Source organism: Anopheles marshallii, chromosome 3 (assembly GCF_943734725.1).
Source record: "Anopheles marshallii chromosome 3, idAnoMarsDA_429_01, whole genome shotgun sequence".
Taxonomy (NCBI): domain Eukaryota; kingdom Metazoa; phylum Arthropoda; class Insecta; order Diptera; family Culicidae; genus Anopheles; species Anopheles marshallii.
Genome location: NC_071327.1, coordinates 69,643,840 through 69,664,301, shown reverse-complemented (window position 1 = coordinate 69,664,301; position 20,462 = coordinate 69,643,840). Strand labels below are relative to the sequence as shown.

Here is a 20,462-nt window from a genome sequence, read left to right as displayed (position 1 = left end):
ACGTTTTGGGCACGCACTTGTCCTACTGTCCCCGGCACGTGAGTATAATTTGTGTTTTAACAAAGTTGAGAGTAGTTTAACGAATGATCGCAAGTCATTTAAACGAGCATTATACAGTAAAGTTGCAAAGAAAAACATTATTATTAAATAATTGCTGTTTTTTTTTTGTGTTCCTTGACGAATGACTGCAAATGTCAATAGAAAAAAGTGGAAAAGTAATAACGAAATAAAATAAAATGCCAAAACAAGCAAAAAAAAAACACACACGATCCTGGACCGTACCCAGACATGCCGCCCGAAAAACCATGTCCTACGTAATTGTACTATTTGCGCTGGGTGGCTATTTTTGAAATGGCGCACGTGCGGTACATGTTTCGTGGGGGTAATGAATGTTTATTTCTTCTTCTTTTTTTCACCCACATTTTGCGACCGTTACATGTGGGGTGGGCAAGCAAAAAAAATGGTGTGAAAAAATTAGTTTCTTTTCCGTTCAGTTTGTCGAACTGATTTTTCATTTATTTTTTTATCGGGTCCCCACCAAAGATCAAAGACCGTTTGCTGCTCGGCGTTAACGGCAGTGATAGGTTGTTTATTTTTGGTCGCATCCCCATATCGGTACACACACACATGGCATTATGGTTGATGGAAAGGATTTGTTTGTGATCATTATCGGCCTATAAAACTCCCCGTCGAAAAGGGATCATTTGTACTAAAGTGTACTAAAATTTTTAGTACAACATTAAATAACTTCTAATCACGACAGTAAATTGTTCTCGTTATGTTTCAACTCATCGGCGCCCCTCTTGCCGGCTTAGTGTGTTTATTTGTGTCTGTCGTTTTCAGGAATTAGCAATAGTCACGTGGCTGGGTGGCGCGATTCATTTACTTCCGCTTACTCTACCGTTCGCCAGCGCTACCACACGAACGTTTCATTATCGATTAGGTGTCGACCTGTGGTGTGTGTGTGTGTTGGTCTGTGTTTTGGTAGAAGAATAGCATCTGTTCCAGTCGTAAAACACCCTGCATAAAGCATGGTAATGCAAATTTGTATTGCTGGTGATGCGAACTGGTTATGTTCCGCTAAAACAACTGAGTAATTTGAAAGTGCTGAGTGTGTGGAAACAAGCAAAAGGAAGGTTTACGTTTCCGCAAAAAAAACAAAAAATCTAAAAACGTATGATTTAAAAATAATAAAGTAACAAGATTAGATGTGTTATAATGAAAGTGCAACGGAACAGTTTACGGTGCGTTTGGTAGTTGTTTACTATTCGGAATTGTGATCCGTCAAATGTTTGATAATAGTATAATGTTGTAAAAATACATAATAATGGTGCGGCAGAAGTTATGAAGAATTATAATTACATTTTTCAATAATGTAAAAATCATGTTTTAAGAATTCATCACTCATTTAAGCCAATTTGTTTCTAATCTTTCCCAATAACGCTTTATCCTTGTTGTCCTTCTGTACTACTTGTGAATATTATGCCAGAAATGTTCCAATGAAAGCTATTGATAGCTAGAAGGGAGTTATAGTGTCACGGTTAATAATGATAAAGTGTGCACTTTTATCGTAAATTCACCTTCGTCATTCGACTTCGGTTTCGACTTCAAATTCGGCTCTGAATTCAACTTTGATTTTGGCTCCGGTTTTAACTAAGGATACGACTTCCGATTCAACTCCATGTTCGACTTCCGATTCGACTTCCTATTCAGCTCCGTATTCGATTCCGAATCTTCGAAACTTCGGATTGAACTTGCGATTTGACGTCGGATTCGACAACTATGGATTTTACTCCGGCTTTAACACCGCAATCGCTTCCGGTTTGCGTATATTATATTTAAATTAATTAAAATATGGCATAGACTGGTTATTTACATTTCAAATAAATGACATAGGTGTAAATTTTGGCATACAAAATCTGTCGTTAGTTTTGGAAAATGTTATTAATATACTTTTGCTTATCTTTTCTTTTTGTTTCGTTGTAGAATCTCAGCACAATAGTGAACCAACAAATGTGGGAATAAATCAGCAGCAGGCCAACACTGTTCAGCATGAATCTATCGGTGCCGCTAGTGTTGGAACTGTGGGCCAATCATCCGACAGTGTACGCAGCACACCGAAGCTTAGCAACGATCGGACCTCAAAGAATGGATCTCAAATGCAACTGTCGCAATTGGCACCGGTTGCCAGCGGTGCTGGAGCATCGGGACTCGGCACTGGAGCGAACAACAGTACAATAGTGGACGAAGGCGATACTATAACCGTGATCGAGCGTCCGGTTAATATCGAAACCTCGGAACCATCGAAATCACCACTAAGCGCCTCCAACATCACCTCAGTGCGGCTTAGTTTGTTGCCTTGGAATAGCCACAATCGTTCGGCGATTCTGTCCGGCAACAGTGGCGGTGGAATGGCGGCCACCATCGATATGATGGCCGCATCGGATGGTACGCTACGGCCTGGAGAAATCGTAATGCGTACGCTGTTCACAGACTTTACCGTGCAGGCGGAGAAGAAAATCGAAAGCGTACTGTTGGATGGGTCGGACAAAAACTTGCCAAAGTTGCTGCAGCGCGGTGAGGACTACCAGTTCGACCAGCTGCTCCAGGCACTCGGTTCCGTCGCTGAACACTGTCTGCCATCGTTACTGAAGGCGCTGCTTGCCTGGCACAAGCATCAGATTTGTGACAAGAACATAAAGCGAGACTTACAAACAGGACCAACCACCACCGCACACCACGCGGTGAACAAATCGGGGCTGGATTTAGAGTATCAACTGTTGCGCCGAGAAGCGGCAGTAGAGTTCATCTTCTGCCTTGCACTGATCGAGATCCTGCGTCAGTTTCCGTTCCACCCCGGGCATGATGATATAACGAAGCAGATTGAAAACCTTGCCTTTCGCCAGTTCAAGTACAAAGAGGGTGCACAAACTGCGCCGAACGCAAACGACTGCTATCGCATTGCCGATCTATACGCAGAGGTGGTCGGTGTGCTGGCCCAGAGTCGATTTTCCTCCGTGCGGAAGCGGTTCATGACGGAGCTGAAGGAACTGCGCAGCAAGGAACCGAGCCCATTCACTACGCACAGTATTATCAGCTTGCTGATGGGCATGAAGTTCTTCCGCGTGAAGATGGCCCCGATCGAGGAGTTTGAGGCATCGTTTCAGTTCATGCACGAATGCGCACAGTACTTCCTGGAGGTAAAGGATAAGGATATTAAGCACGCGATGGCTGGCTTGTTTGTGGAAATTCTAGTCCCGGTAGCGGCTACGGTGAAAAATGAGGTGAATGTACCGTGCGTGAAAAACTTCATCGATTTGCTGTACTCGCAAACGTTGGACGCATGCACCAAGTCCAAGCACAAGCTGGCCCTGTTCCCCCTGGTGACGTGCCTGCTGTGCGTTTCGCAGAAATCCTTCTTTCTCAGCAACTGGCACTGCTTTCTGGCGATGTGTCTCAGCAATCTGAAGAACAAGGATCCGAAAATGAGCCGCGTTGCGTTGGAATCGTTGTACCGCTTGCTCTGGGTGTACATCATCCGGATAAAGTGTGAATCCAATTCCGCCACCCATTCGCGGCTGCAAAGCATCGTGAACTCGTTGTTTCCACGCGGCTCCAAAGCGGTTGTCCCGCGCGACACACCGCTCAACATATTTGTAAAAATCATCCAATTTATCGCCCAGGAACGGCTCGACTTTGCGATGCGCGAGATCGTGTTCGAGCTGCTGTGTGTGGGCCGTCCGATCAAGATCATCATGACGCCGGAGCGTATGAGCATTGGGCTGCGCGCGTTCATGGTGGTGGCGGACTCGCTGCAGCAGAAGGACGGCGAACCGCCCATGCCACGTACGGTGGGCGTTCTTCCATCCGGCAATACGCTGCGCGTGAAGAAAACGTATCTGAACAAAATGCTCACCGAAGATACGGCCCGCAGCATCGGGATGTCGAACTATTTCCCGCACGTTCGGCGTGTATTCGTGGACATCTTGCGTGCGCTCGACATTCACTGCGGTCGCCCACTGATGATGACGGTGATACAGAATCAAAACAAGGAGCTGGACGAAATGCTCACCGGCGAACGGAAGCCACGCATCGATTTGTTCCGTACGTGTATTGCCGCGGTTCCACGGCTCACCCCGGATAATATGACCGGGCACGAGCTGGTGGACATGCTGTCCCGCTTGACGATCCACATGGACGAGGAGTTACGTGGCTTGGCACATCAATCGTTACAGACGTTGGTTTGTGATTTTCCCGAATGGCGTCAGGATGTGATACAAGGCTTTAGTCAGTTTTTGGCACGAGATGTAGTGGACACATTTCCACAGCTGCTCGACAATGGGTTGCGCATGTTGTACGCATTTCTGACGGTGTGGCGTAATTTGCTTGGCACGGGAAGCAACAGCAACAGTAACAACAATACGCTCAACACGAAGGTCGGCCCGATTGGCACCGGTGGTGTTCCTGCACCGGGGCAACCCGGTGGTGGCGGTTTGGTGGCTGGACGTCCCACTAATCAGCAAGATTTGGGAATGTTAAAATCAAACCTTGCTCTGCCACAAACGGCTGCCAATGCCTCGTTGAATGCGGCTACAATAAATTCCAATTCCAGTGGTAGCTCGGGCATTTCTTCCATCACACAAACAACCACCATTACGGCGGGTGCGATCGGTGGTGTGGGTACGAGCAGCAGCAGTGGCATTGGTGGTGGTGCTGGTGGAGGCACTGCGGACTCGACGGCAGGCAGTAGCCACGCTACCGGTGGGAAGAAAGGACACGAGCTACCGCTAGCGACGACAATGCACATGGTGGAAGGTTTAGCATTGGTTATGCTTTGTAATTGTCGATCACAGCCACGCAAGTTTGCGGTCAGCATATTGAAGGAGGTGAGTGTTGGTGGTTTGATTGATGAGATTAAATTTAAACGATTTAAATGGTTTATATGGTCGTTATCGATGGGTGTGCCATCGTAATTAACAAATCGTTGTGGTTTAAGAAATTATTTAGTGGACGATGCACTTAAATTAACGACTCAGAGATATTCATATTTCATCTGTTACATAACAGATTGCATTGCTATTTTAGAATCTGAATGATTAGAGATTGTGACAATCACGATAACCAGCCATAAAATGCAATCTTTTCAAGGAAATTCAATGTTATTATCAAATGTCTAGATCAAGAGTTGAGTGTGCTTAGTATATTAATTACTTCTTATCGTGAATTATGCGTGTGGTGTTTGCAAAAAACCGTTCAATATCAAAAGAATAATTTATACATTTTTGTTTGCAGGTGAAAGTATTGAAAAAATTACTAGGCATTCCCGAAACGGAACCACCCTTGATTGATGTGATCGATAAATGCTGTCCGCAGGTAAATATATAACGATTTGATTCAAAAATTTCACCCAGTTTTCACATTTTTCCCTTTTTGGGTGTTTTCTCATTGTAGGTGCTTGAGAAATGTCTACATATGCTACCTCAGACTGACCGTACGGCAATGCTTAACGCTAACCTGATCGATCTGCAATGGATTGTGGATCGTAACAGTGGCGTATGGACAACGGGGCACATCGAGGAATCAACTAAAGCGTCCACCTTAACCCTTTGTCTGTCGCAATCAGCGCTTGGCCAAGCGTACGATCCCTGGAGTGTGTGTTTGTTCGGGTTCATGGAGCGGACACGCGTTTTACAGCATTGTCCATCAGTAGTGGCGCAAGCCTGGCCCATTTGCTACCAACGTGTAACGAGCCTGTTCAACGTGATAGATCCAACGTACGTAATAGCCGGAAGAGAATTTCATCTCCAAGCTGGAAAAGAAACAACACGCAGCAACGTCTTTTAAATTTTAATGATCCGTCTATCTTTTTGCATCGTTTCGTTCGCCCTGCAGCCCGGTTAGTGATAATCGTGCATCGTTACTACGCAGTTCTGCACCGACGAAGAAACCACCCTCCGAGGCGCAGCGTGACTCGTTGGCACATCTGTGGAAAAATCAGGTAGCACTCGCAATGCGTCTTATACCGCAAATGCCAAGCGTTGCTGTGCGATGTGCCTCGCCTGATCTTAGCCTGAGGTAAGTGTACTGTGTGCATGTGGCAAGCGTCGCACACGGAACTGTAGACTTGACACATATTTACTGCAAACAGCATACTGTCTCGTACCAAAAGGAAATACTGTTCGTCGATTGCTATTTTGTCGTACACTTCTTCCTTCCAACAATATGTGTATGCGTGTCGTGTGATGATGGGTGTCGATTGTATGTAAACTTATGGATGGTCTCGTAAAAAGATAATCAGCCCTCGGTCTCAGACCGTTACAGTATTCTATAACATTGTTCGTTTCCAGTTGGTAATATATTTAGTTGTAACCTCTACGTAGGTTATTATTTACAACATGTATAGCCTTTGGTAGCGTGTGTCTGTGTATGTGTTTTCTTTAAATGTGACTATGTACTGTAGAAACAATTATTTCGTAACTCGGATTGTTCGGTTTTTTCTTGTTTTGTCAAAACACATCATAACACCTTGTTTTGATGGAACAAAAAACACAATAACATTCAAGCGGTTTTCACACAATTGAACATAACATTTGTTGATGCAATAGAATGTTGGGGGTTGTTGTTAACCAAATGTAAATGGATTTAGATGGATATGGTTCGCGCTAGATAATGTTTAGTTTATTCACCGACAATAGGATGTTTGTACAGAATGTCCATTCTTTAAATATATAGAACGAACAAAGGATAGACGCTTTGTCTGTTGGTTTTTGAGGCTTACGTTTCATATTAACTACTAGTTACTCAAAAGACGTGATACAGTTTTCACATTCAGTCACTTTAACCTATAAGTTTCAATTATAAACTGTTAATTTTGGTTTTGTTTACCGTGTGTGTGTGTTTATTTTTAAATATTTTTAAACACTGTTTTGATACTCATGCTGCCACAACTTAACATCAGTACACAAATTTTTGGTGCCGTGCAAACTCCATCATTATACTCTGTTCCACTCTCTTCCACGATGTTTGCTGTAAATAACGAATCAAATCGTCGTGTTGTTGTATTCCCTTCACTTCGATTCATTCTACACTCATCGCACCACTTTTTGTTCGAAACGAGCACAAACATTTGAAAAATTGTACCAATTTTTCGTAAATGTTATGTGATGGAAACACATAATCATTCGGTTTCGGTTGTTTAGTTGATTGTGTGTGTGTGTTTTTTAGTGTTTTTTGTGTGTGTTTGGTTTATCGAGGGAATTACGGATACACGAGTTTGTTGTTATACTCACACGTTTCACTTAGTGAAGGCACAACAGTGCAATCACCGTTTGCTATAAATTTGTGCTATAAAGTGTTTTACCACAAGCGGGCGTATCTAATGTAAATTGCACCGGTGCATACGGGATATTGGGGTCCGGTAAACACATTTGGCGTTCGTGTTTTTTTCTTCTTCTCTTATTGTTTTGTAATTTTCAGGTGTAAAACCACTGGCACATGCTGCAGAAAGCATTACAAATTGTTTGACTAGTGACATTGAATGATATGTAACACTTAAAGTATGTTTTTCTTTCATGTTTCTTCTCTCTATGCCGACGCGTCATATCCTGTTAATCGAAACAACAATTTCCACCGCTTATCGACCTTCTACTGTTACACCACTATTCTTTACGACCGACCACTACATCTACAACAACACCAACAACAACAACAATGATGATGAAAATCTAAACACTATTGTTATTGCCTTATTGCCATTCTATTCACCTCTTTCTACGAGGTGTCCTTTATTATTGCTTAACTAATTGCGAACCAAATACTTACTACCATGTATGTTCGGGGTTTTGCGTGCTGCTCAAACCCCCCAAATCGTGCTCATAATGGTTCATCAAAATAACGATACGCTCGAACTGGAACTCCCAATGCGGAATGTTAATGTTTTGCTGGCCAATTATTACCCCGAATATGTGCCTTCCATCCGAACATGTTCGCTTCCGTTCGCATTCAAACACAAACACGCACACACGCACACTTACACCATTACGCAACGATCAGTCTGCATGATCAGTCGGATTCCCGCTCGTTGTCCGACTCGTTGGACAATATACCGTCATCCGTGTTTGGACCAGAAGGAATCGTGACACGCTTCACCCTACCTCTATCCTATGGTCGCAAAGATGCCAGACATAAGAGACAAGGGTAACGTTTATTTTCTTTTCTTTCCGGCATAGTTTTACACAAACTACTTTTACTGTTTTTGTTACCATTATGTGTTGTTTCACTCATTCTGTTGTGTTTCTTCTTCTTCTTTTCTTTGGTTAATCGTTTTCATTTCTGTTTCACTCGCGTTCATAATTTCAGTGTTAATCTGCTCATTTTTAGTTACCTTGTTCAGCAGATGCACATTTCTTTTATTTCTAAATAGGTTTTTTTTTAATGATGTTCTCTAGGTTTCATTCATTTACAGTGTGTTTCCGTTTTTAACGAAAGCATAATCGGTCTTTTTTGTTTCTTTTTTTATTAGTGTGCGTTACGTTGCTCTTGGTTGCTGTAGAGTCATCAGCATCAAATTAGTTGCTTGATCTTCCCGACACATACACACACATTTACTAAAACCTAATTGGAAAGTTAGTGATTTGAAGTCATCCGGTGTGCGTCCAACAGCGACGTCCATTTTGTTGTTATTGGTATAGTTTGCGCATCCGGAATGAAGCGGTGCCAACTAATCCAACTATTCGTCATCTTTTAGCACAGCTCGTTTGTCATATGTTTTATAACATTTTATTTGAATAATTGGAGAGTTCATGTGGTTTAATTAAAAAAAAAATACGGTATTAGCTACGGACATGGCAAATAGCAACCAAATACACTTTGGGAACGTACATTCTTGATTTGATGGTAAAATGTTTAGATAAAGGTATTTGAAATGCCTAATAAATGTTCAAGGCTAACGATTAATCTAAGTGCAACTCACTCATTGTTTCTAGCGGATAGCAAAAATATTAGTTTAACACTTTGCATAACTTTTCAATCAATACCAATTTTGTGACAAGCCGTGTTCGTTACCGTGAGGGTAATTCTTCAGTATAGCTCGTAGTGTACACATTTGGATGTAGCAACATAAATATTGAGTACCAATTACTTGTTGATCTTGCTGTTCTTTTGACGCGCAATATTGTCGATGTGTTTGAGGCAGAAACAAAAAGGTTGCATTTCCGTTGGCAACGGATCGCACCGAGGTTGCCTGCTAGAAACCCACAGCGAAAGTATTGCAGCTCATTGTACCATCATACCATCACTATTACCATTGTTACTACTACCTTTACTATAGTGCGATTTATACTTTGTTCGGTTGTTTTACCTTAGCGGCTTGTAGCATGGTAATGGTTTTTTCTTGTATAGCATATTGTACGTGTCTGTGTATAATGCCGCCGTTTCATCGTTTGTTCGTTTGTTTTTCTCTTCTCATCCGGTATGCGCTGCATGTGATATTGGCGAATGGGGTTTTGCTTGCAGCTCGTCGCCGGATTCGCTGTCGGCGGATCGTAGCGACAAGTCCAGCGGGACGACCGCTTCACCGGTGGCACTTTACAAGCTGGTAATACCGTTGTTACGTTGCGAAGTCGTCGATATACGAGATGCGGCCGTTAATGCACTGGGAATGATAAACCATGACGCGCTCAAGTGAGTAAAGAAAGGGAACCGTTTAATATTATTATTATGGATTTGATTATGTTTTCACATTTACTTACTATATCCCTGAATCGGGTTATGTTACTTCGTTGTCTTATTTCCAGTTGATCAAATTTTTCTTTTATTATTATTAGCTTCCTTCATTCTGGTAAAGATGCAATAGAGCTTTTGTTGAGCTAGTACTGGAATCCGCTCCTAATTTCCGTACATTTTGTATGCTGAGAACGGTTTTGTTCTATGCTTTCTCTCTTTTGTGACACACTGAAAGCTTTGCAATTGCTTCGGTGTATTGAGATTGCTATGAACGGAATTTCAGTATGCAGACATTCCAGAAAGTGGGAAATCAACTCCGACGCCTTCCATGTTCAACTTGATCCGAATCCAGTAATCTTTTCTGAACTGAGCTTTAATATTCTTCTCTTCCCAATGTTTCTAACGTCCTACGCTCTTGTTTATTTATTTACTTCAATTATATATTACAGGATTGTCGAGTTGAAGTGTTACAAATTTATCCATTTCAAAAAAACTATTAATTTAAGGGGAATATGTAGCGGTAGATGTGGATTTTTTCCCTCTTTTTGACTTTACCCACATCTATCTCAACAAATTCCAGTTAAACATGAAAAAAACAGATGTTAGTCGAAATATATCTCTCGAATTTAGAATAGCAGTAAAATACTAAATTATTTTCATGTATTACAGAATATTATAATGAGAATCCCACATAGCTATCACCAAAAAAAGAGAATGTAATATAACTTTAGGGAATTTATAATTTTTTTGAAATCTTGGAAAATTATAACAGTTTAATTATACGGAAAAGTACATATAAATTGTTTCTAAAGGGACGCTAAGTTCATTTACAAAAATTTGAAGTGAACATTTAGAATGAATGTTCGATAAAAATTAGGAAAAAAGCTAGTTTCCTAACAAGGTAAAAGATGTAGACAGATACACAAAGTAATTAAATGTGAACCTACATATGCGTAATGATAACGATGGCACCTGTTTGAAATACTGTACATACTGCCAGGAGATAGAGATTCTAATGAACAGTGTATCATTTGATTGGATTATGCATTTTTCGTATTCGTATTCTGATTAAATTTTGCATCACCTTCTTTACCCGCTCGTTCGTCATTACAACAGGGACCTGATGGAAGAGCTAGTAGTGTACATCCGTGAAGCCATCGATCGGAAGCAGGAGAATATGAGACGCCGCCGACGGCGTGATGCACTGCGGTTGCAACTGGTGCGTGTGCTGGAGAAGATTGCGGAGAACGGCACGTTCGGCATCAGTCAATTTGTGCTGGAGCGCGAAACGATGTCGCTGCATCCGACCTTCGTCGAGTACATCGACGGTGCCCGCCTGTACCTGGAATCGGAAACGGACGGCAAGGACAGCAGCAGCATGCGCGAGGTAAAGACACACTTCTGTGACTTTATACGCAAGATGATAAAAAACTTTTCGCTCGAATCGTGCGGCACACTGTTGTCGCGTGAGCTGAAACGGAACCTGGTCAATCTGTTTGTCGGTTGGAGTGGTAGTGCATATGCGCTACCCTTTGCACATGGCCATCATGGTTCCACGCACCACCACCATGGGAACCACCATGGGGTGGGTAGCAGTGGTAGCGGTGGTGTTAGCATTACCGGAATCGGCAGTGGTGTTAGCGGCATCGGTGGTGGAACGATTGGTGCGAGTGTATGGGGCAGCTCGTCTACCACGACCGGTATCGGTTCTGCGGCCAACGCGTCCGTTGGAACCATTGCAGCGGAAGAGGAAAGGTTACAATTCAGCGCATTACAGGTGAGTGTATTGAGTTGTGCAATTCTACTTAAAATTATCTTAATATAGCAAGTGCATAGTAAAGAGAATTAGAGAGAGAGATTACACTCAATTTAATGGCATTGGTCAGATGAAATCATTTATTTCACTTCTCGTATATTATTCTGCAAACAACAGCATTTTATAAGTTTAGTTTTAAACGCATTATAGTTATAAACAAGTGAAAAGGACAAAGAAGCCATAATAATATTTATAGTATTGTAAGAAGAAATTATAGCAAACCCATAAAGTTCTTTAACGATGATAATCTTTGTGTCTTTGTTGACGAGTTGGATCGTTTTAATAATATTGTTTTCGATAAATTTCTTGCTACGTTTAACGTTTTCAATGATGCTCAACTTTTTGCTAGTTAAAATACAAACATTATAAAACATTTTTAAAACACACGCATTTTTTATATTCGTAATCTCCAGTAATGTAATAAAGCAATTCTGAAGTCCTATCCTTTTAGCAACCAATGGCATTGTTAATAAGCACAGAAAACATCAGTCACACCAGCAGAGTAATAAATACGCTTCGAGGTTTTTCTGATGATTGAAAATCGTATTTATCTTTATTCTGGATATTGCTTCAATGCAAACAGTAATGAGCTTTGTTTAACGAGAAAAATGCTTTTATCCACCTGTACTCGGAAAGTGTATTTTTGAAACAATGAAGAATAATTGAAGAGGCCGCAACGAGTTCATCAGATAAGTGAGATAATAAAATGGAACAGGAGTGTATAAATTCATAGTGAATGCAATATGAGTGTTTTTAAAACCATGTGCTACGATTTTCTCTTCCCGTTTACAGGCCATGTCAGCAGTTCTATGTTGTGGTCCATGTTTTGATTCCGGTCACTTGGCGGAAGATGGTGCAATTTACAGCTGGTTGGACATGTTAATGACTTCCAAAGATGATAAGGTACGTACAACTTCAATGTGTGTTGAATAGGATAGTGGTGTGGTTAAATGGCTCCCAGCATATTCTACCCAAGGCGGTACAATTGTAGGTTGTTGAATTGGAATTCTAATTGGCATATAAAATGCAGCTAGCATATAGCTACATATATATATATATATATAGCTACATTAACAACCGAGTATGGCCGGGATAAGGCAAATTACAAGGAGGAAATGCCTTGTAATAATTGTACAAAATTCAACGCAAGCGGCGTTGATAATACGTCATCATTTGATAAATAAATAAAAATAGTATATATAGCTATTAACATGCAAACTTTTGCTGTTTGGAGTTATAAAAATCGCCATTTTTGCTTCTATTTAACTATGAAATAATGTTGTTGCAACTGCGTAACTTTATTGTTTATCGTAATGATCGCATCGGATTCGACAAATGTCTTTGTTCTTGTGCTTTAAAGCAACCTTTTAAACTGCATAGCTCTGATAAAACTAAAATTTACCTTCCATTCATTTTTTCCACTTTCAGATTTATGAATTGGCCAAGGAGACGGTCGTACTGCTGCTTGAATCAAACCCCGATATAGGGCAGCTTCTTGAGTGGGTCATTGATCGCTGTTATACGGCTTCTCCACGTGAAGCAGATGCTTGTTTTCTAGCATTGGCTGTGATATTCAGCGCAAGGTAAGGGTTCCGTTCGGTCTTTTTACGTGTTTGTTTTGGAACAATTTATTTATTCGCATTCGTTCAGTATGGTTTAGGAATGATATTGTTTAACGTTGTTATTAAGGAAAAAAAGGCGGCTGAACTTATGCTTTCCTTTGTAAATAGATGGTTTATCGCTGCAATGCGAAGGCATTAAAACATTGTATCATTTAATTATCATTTAACCATTCCCTCTCAGTAAGGAATTATCCCTTCCCGGTACGAATTTATCGGAATTAGATCTAGCGACAAACAAAAAAAAAACAACCCGACACCGTCTTAATTATTGTAAAAGCCTTCCCCCCACTAGCTTTGCACAATGGAAAGATTTCTCTCCAGATGTCTGCACAAAGCAAACACTTGAGTGAAAGGGACCGCTGAGTGTGAAATTGTTTGCTAATGAGTTTGCTGTACAGATCGGTTCATTTCCGCTGCCTTGGTGGCATACTATCAATTAGAGCTTGTAACGAAAGCAGCGCGCGTTCAGGTACGACCGGGTGGAAATAAAAGCTTTACGGCATTTTAATGTTTATTATCACCGTAAAGCTTTAGCTACCGAGTGTCCGCGCAACATTGCAGGACGAGGTAATGTGATATTTTTGCTCTGCTGGTGTCACAAGATGCTGCTGTTTTTCAATTATCGTTGAGATTGTGTTAGGTTTAGGGTTCGTGTTTTTTTTGTGACCAGCAATGTAGGCCGAGAAATGGCCAACCGTTTCGAATCAAATTCAGGTTTGTTCAGCAGTTTTTATAGTTTAAAATTACTTTGTAAAATTTTTAGCTATTTCAGTTATAAAATGATTTTTTAAGTGCATGTTTATCATAATAAAATGGTAAACTTTTTGTATTGTATCACAATAAAATGTCGGCTTGGCAGGTTATAGCGGGATTGATTAACTGGTTACGGAATTATAAATGACACCAATATTCAGCCGATTGGCAAAATAGGGCAACGTAGTCGAGTTAGTTCCGCTCGTACCTATTCCTTAATTGATTGTTTATCCGACATTGCGAACGTTTGCGTCACAAGGCCCTTACACACAACGAGGTTTGTTATGAATGCAAAAAAAAAACAGGCTTTGTTCCGTCAGCTTCACGATGGGAGACAATCCATGATGCACCAATTCGTAACCAGTCATTGTGTAAAAAAAAAAAAAAATGCGACTCAACATAATGTTGCCAGTATATTGAGCAACAACAGCAGCTGGGATGGGTTGCGCTGTGCATAACAGCTTGCGACGACGCGAACCCAGCGCGTTTTATGTGCTCTCAAGTTCCTTATCAATTTCCGGTTTTACGACCGTCGTGAGTTTGCAAAATTCGTGCAGATGGGTAGAGACAAACCTATTCCGCTTTACGATCCATCAACTGTTTCCGTAGGCTATGGCGAGGGTTTCGTCGAAACTGAGAGAAAATCCCGGGGTTATATGGGGAGAGTTCGCTTGTATAGCATTCTTCGTCCAATGGGGGAAAACGAAAATGCTCGCAATATCCCCCAAAAAAAAAAGGTATCCTATTGAAGGCACTCAAAACGTATTATTTGAGTACCCACAGAAATGCATCCACACAATCAGCAACGTTGTGGGAACACTCCCACCTAGGCGAACGTAGCCCTTAGCAAGGATAAAATTTATGATAGTGCTTTGGATCGAACCCGAACGTTGATGTGGCACAATGCATCATTCTTATCATTTGTTATTACGCGGGAATGATCGGAAATGAATGTGTTTATGAACTTAATAAAGTAGTCATTCCGTTTGGTTGTTTGGTGTAGCAAAAGTTTTTCGAAAATTTTGCCAAAAAAATATAAAAGTTTTTTTTGTTTAGTCGGTACTAAACCTAATTATGACGTGCATTATATTTTTATAGCACAATGTATTCTCATGTACTAATACTAGTTACTAGTTAGTTAGATTTTATTTTTATAGCACAGTTTGTAATGATGCACCAATAATAGTTACTAATGGACTTAAAACTAATAAATGTGTGAACTCTCTTTACAGAGAATATCCATGCGACCATTATACATCTGTGATTAACGTAACGCTGCTGATGACTGGCTGTCCCAGAGTTGAGGTACACTCGACCGCCCTTCAGTTGCTGCAGATTTTGGACAAACGGTTCTTTGGTAACGTTGGACCGTTACATACCGAGAGCGATCGGGGTAAGTTATACTGATGCATTTAATTAAATATTTGAAGCAGATAATACAATACAAATAGGATATTGATTGATTGATGTTATGCATCTATTAAATCTCATCTGTGTTGTGCTAGGATGTGGTTTAAGTAGATGATTCTGTTCGATTCGATCATTTCTTAGCTGCGCCCTCTGGTGGTGTGTACATGAGGCGTTTAATTAATTTTCATACGCAAACAAACATTGATGTGATTCAATTTTGTCATGAAGCCTTATTTACAATGCTGCTGGGTGTGCAATAAATTTGAAATGAATGGTGCGATACGATTGTATGTGAAGACGGTGAAACTAGAATTACTTTCAAGACGTTTTGTTGCCTTTGTAAGCTCGACGCTAAGAGCGGTACATAACATAAAGCGCAATGAGTTTTCATTTACGAATTTTCAACAAAGCATAAACGACTCATTGTTTATGAACTTATAAATAATGCATTTGTATTATGATTCGATAAACAAGTGAAACTTGTTTTTTTTTTTACAAATGACACTTGGAATATAAAATCAATTAAATTTAATAAAATAATAGTATTGCCGACTTAAAGCACGAAATTCAAGGACTAAATTAATACAATTGAATGGTAAGACATCGCAAAAGTTATGTTTTATTTTTTGTAATAATATCTCCTTTCAAAATACTGCTTGAGCAATAAAGAAAGTGGACACTATAACCTTCAAGTATAAATGATATTGAGTGCGTGTTCTACATATGCAATTATAGTGTTCCGCTATAATAACTGCACTTACGCTACATGAGCAGCAATAATTCTTCCATAATTGATTTAATAACTGAAATATGATGTACATTTACCAAAATAAATTCATCTAAATGCAAAGTAAAAGCGTTTCAAAATGAATCGTTTTGGTGTGGAACAGTTTGAACCGATTTATTAATATTCATGGAGACGACAGCAAGGAATATTCTTACAAATCAAAAACAAAAAATCACAACCATCAGAGTACCTGATCCTGCCAATCTAGGGACGTTGAGTATGGCTCATGAACGCTGCACAAACAAGGGTACTGTTTGCTGTGGTGCGTCTGGCACATGGTGGCTGGCTTCATTCCCGAGGTATAAGTTGCACGATTTTTCAGATTGATAAAGGAATAATTGCAGACGAAATAATATGCACGACAGTCTTCCCCCGTTTCCTCAAAGTAATCCTTTATACGCTTGGCGTAAGAAACCATCGCACAACCGATGAAGAACACGTTATCGTTTACCAGCAGGGTGAAGTGGCCGATTGGTTTTCTGCATATGAACAAACAAAACCACCAAACGGTAAAACACAAAAAAAAAGCTAGTGCGTAAATTATTCCGGTGGCATTGAATTTAACTTACCTGGGGCTATAGTCGGGATATTTGGCCAACATTTCACTCCTTGTGTCCCAGTACTCGTCGAACCAGGCGTACATTGAGCTGTTGACCACCTCGGTCACCGTAAGCGTTCGTCCGCACACCGTACGTTTGGCAATGTTTTGGCCAGCGTAGTGATAGTGTTCCGTGCTACGGCACTGATCGTGTCCGTAGGTGCAGTTTTTCACATTGCACTCGGCCAACGATTGCAAGTCGTCGTCTGTACGCTGCGGGATGGAATTGAATATGTTCGAATCGGTCGAAATTATAATAGAATAATAGAACGGTCACTACGACTTCAGGAGAACTGTTTGTGTGCCAATGCTTTCTTTCGATTTTATTTACACATGATTAGATATTTAGTGCTGCGCACGGATGAACGGTCCAAATGCTGGGCGGTATGGGGTTTTATCGTGTGAAGCCACCATCTCTACCATAAAACCAGTAGAACCCACCAACCTATACTCGTTGCATGAAGATGTTGAGCTTTCTTTATCGATTTCTTTAGCAGTAGTTTTGGGTATTGGGTGTATCAGTAAGTTTCCAGTGCTTTGCAAAAAATGATGCCACCGATTTATTAACGACAGCAATGGCGGAATTCATACGGTCATGGATTCATGGATTGGAATTCATGGATTCATAGTCTTTGCCAGTTTTTTTTTGTATGCATTAGTTTAATAATATTATTTATTTATTTTATTTATTTAATGATTATATTTAAACGACCAGATTTATATATTGTTTCAAATGAATCGAATTTAAAGTAAAATTTCTGAGCATTAATCGTCAATATGCTATATCCTTGACGAATCTGTTCAGAATGATCAGAATGACGAATGCCCCAATCAAAATCATAGTTGTTAGTTCTTAGGAAATCGTAAAATTGGATTGATTCTTTCATGGGTTCAAAGGCGAATAATTGATTTGGTGTGCAGTTTAGTAATTGTCAGAAAGTTTGGGAAACGTCGTAGTTTCTGAACGATAATCTATCGACTAAATGCTTTGTAGCAAAATTTGCACAATGATGTCACATATTTTATAGGGAAAACGCTGCAAACTTACTTGTGCACCCAATCTGAATTCCTCCCTCCGTTTGACCATGATTTTTAGCACATAATAATAATTTGTATGCATGTAGAACGCCCTGCATCGTCTCGCCATAAGATATCTTACCAGTTGAACCATCCGTACGGCTGGGAAGAACCGGTTTACCGAACCACAGGCAAACAAATTTCGGAGATGGTTGTGCATGTGCAGTATAAACTGTACATCCTTCCTGGTAAACTTATGCAGCGTGGCACTTTTGCCACCGCAGCCCGGTGCGTACGATTCGTTAAATTTGCATCCACAGCCCACGTTGGGTTTGCCCGTGGGACAATAATTTTTCTCACAGTAGTAATATTCCGAATAGTGTTTTGTCAAACCGAAATGGCACATAAGAACAAAGAAAGCCGACGCGAGTGCTACCCGATACATGTCGGTGGTTACCGGTTATGATCAGACAACTGTTGCACTGTACAGGCTCTATTGGAAAGCGTGCTAAACACGCAGGGGACAACACTGCTTCACTGGATTGCACTGCACTGAAACTGAAAGGTTGACTAAATTTTTCAAAGCTCAAACTTTTTCCCCTTCCCTGGCAACACAACCCACGTTTCGCCACGGCTGTAACTGTGCATCGGGAATTGGTGTCCATTTGGTTTTATGTTCGATTCGTGCGAGGGTCCCATCCGTGCTAAGGGGTTTTGCATTTTTATTCCATTGCACTGTCTCTCATGTGTGCGGATGGGATTTTCATTGCTAAATCGTTGTTGACAGTTGTTCTGGGCAAACATCGATTCTGGAAATCGTAAAGCTATCTGTTGCTGTATTTATTTCTTTACGAGCGTATTGCCGGCACGCGTGACCGATCGATGAGGGATGGCGAGGGATTTATCGTGCAAAGCGCCAGATCGTGTCGTATCCCCGGAGAGTTAAATCCCGCATGTAGTTAAGCTATTTGTCTGTTAGTAGTTGTGTGCACGGTTCATAAATATGTATGGCGTGTGATTGTTTAGTTGAGTTATTACTTTTTAATACCCTGGACAGTCGGAAGTTTTGTTTGGTGAGTGTGAATTGGAAATGGAAACCCTTTTTTTTTGCAACAGGACGGACAATTGCATTACGGTGGTTGTCCTTTGAACACGATAAGAGGAAAATTGTGTAAAATTGATAAACAGGGTAGTGTTTGATGTAATGAATAAATTTGACTTACCAATTTGATGAAACAACCCATCAGCATGTAAAATGAAGTTCAATTTTTTTTGAAAAAGATGTTGTGAGCATTACGTATGGTTACACTTAGATGTTGTGTATTAAAATTCCGAGTAATCCCCGCGATACACTTATGGCAGATCGCAAGTATCCGTGGAGATCCCCTTACGTCAAATCGGGGTGCAATACCGTTTACACCTGAAGGTTGCAGAGTCGATTGTCGAGCAAAGAGCTCGTTATGAATTCAGTATTTTGGCAATTTTTGAACAGAAAATATTAACAAAAATTAAATATTTAGTAAAACAATTCAATAATTATTAATTACATATTCATCATACTAAATCCATATTAAATCAATCATCAGAATAATTATTTCTTTTACATTAGTTTTATAGTATGAATTGAAAAATAATCCTAAATTTTGGTGCTCTACACTAAACTTAGCTTTCAAATTTTATTATCCCAGAAAAAACAACAAAAACGTTCTAAAAATCGCGGTTGAACTGTTGTTCGCTGTTGTTCAAAATATGTAATGAATTGGAAGAGCATTTTTTTTTATTCGTCTCAATTTAATATGTAAATGTAAATATACGTTTCCAACAGTGACCCTATTGCTTCCGGGTGTAATTAAATTGTAGGTTTGATACAACACCACATCTCCCTTAATCATTATTGCCCTGAATCATTATCAAGTATTGTTGTGGTAAGTGCTTTGGTTACCAACATCACAAATAACTGGTTCATACTTCCAAACATTCAGGAGTTCTAATAAATCGGCAGAGTGAACCGACTGTTTCTTATGCTTACACTGGAAGGGAGCGCAATACATTGGCTTGGTGGAGTGGGAACAATACGTTATAAAGCCGATATCAGTCGAGCAGTATTCAGCTGAGCTGCCAGTTCGTATGCTTCCCGTCCATCAGGGCGCCATCTGTTTGCTGAATAATGTAATAATGTTTTGGTGCGCATAACGTACATACGAAAAAAAAAAATACTGCCAGTAGGTGAACAAATGCTTTAATGAGGTATAGGATCCTTCATCCACCAGTATCTTGATAAAAGATGTTGCAGCTCGTGCAGTTTTTTTTTTTAATTCTACCCTGTTTAGATTTTACGTTTCGGATGTATTTTCGGTTGTACATAAGTTTACTGTATACTTGTCTTAAGTGATGTACGCTGCTTTTTGTTGATGAATGATGATGATAATCATGCTGAACTGTTTTTGAACTGATACGATTTGAATATTTGATTTAAATTATCGATTTAATTGTTCTATTTTGTGCAAAATATTTGTGTGAGATCGTTCAAATCCGCATTAAATATTACGTACGTTTAAAAGAATGTCATTAAACTTTTGTTTTTCTTTTCTAATTTCCACCTTGCAGAACCGGATAAAATAGGCACGTTGGATGCCGTACTGAGTGGGGCGTACTGTCGATCCCAGATGTATCTGTCTCGGCAGATAGCGCGCCTTCGTCCGGAACTGACAATGTCAATGTTTTCTGGTAAGTGAT

At 40.3% G+C, this 20,462-nt stretch overlaps 2 protein-coding genes across 2 annotated transcripts in view; one reads left to right on the top strand and one right to left on the bottom strand.

Annotated features, from left to right (window-relative positions):
* LOC128716270 (protein furry) overlaps positions 1 to 20,462 on the top strand; it is a 38,178-nt gene that overhangs the window by 3,684 nt on the left and 14,032 nt on the right. The window contains exons 2-12 of the mRNA XM_053811191.1: positions 1,987 to 4,886; positions 5,293 to 5,373; positions 5,452 to 5,774; positions 5,893 to 6,075; positions 8,053 to 8,196; positions 9,514 to 9,681; positions 10,840 to 11,500; positions 12,332 to 12,442; positions 12,968 to 13,122; positions 15,147 to 15,307; positions 20,334 to 20,453. Of these exons, the coding sequence (XP_053667166.1) occupies positions 1,987 to 4,886; positions 5,293 to 5,373; positions 5,452 to 5,774; positions 5,893 to 6,075; positions 8,053 to 8,196; positions 9,514 to 9,681; positions 10,840 to 11,500; positions 12,332 to 12,442; positions 12,968 to 13,122; positions 15,147 to 15,307; positions 20,334 to 20,453 (5,007 nt within the window). The remainder of the gene's footprint in view (positions 1 to 1,986; positions 4,887 to 5,292; positions 5,374 to 5,451; positions 5,775 to 5,892; positions 6,076 to 8,052; positions 8,197 to 9,513; positions 9,682 to 10,839; positions 11,501 to 12,331; positions 12,443 to 12,967; positions 13,123 to 15,146; positions 15,308 to 20,333; positions 20,454 to 20,462) is intronic.
* On the bottom strand, positions 16,293 to 18,171 carry LOC128716271 (antigen 5 like allergen Cul n 1-like). Its single transcript, XM_053811192.1, has 3 exons — positions 17,869 to 18,171; positions 16,681 to 16,922; positions 16,293 to 16,590 (listed from the first exon to the last, which is right to left on the bottom strand). Exons 1-3 carry the CDS (start codon positions 18,169 to 18,171, stop codon positions 16,293 to 16,295), a joined length of 843 nt encoding a protein of 280 aa, XP_053667167.1.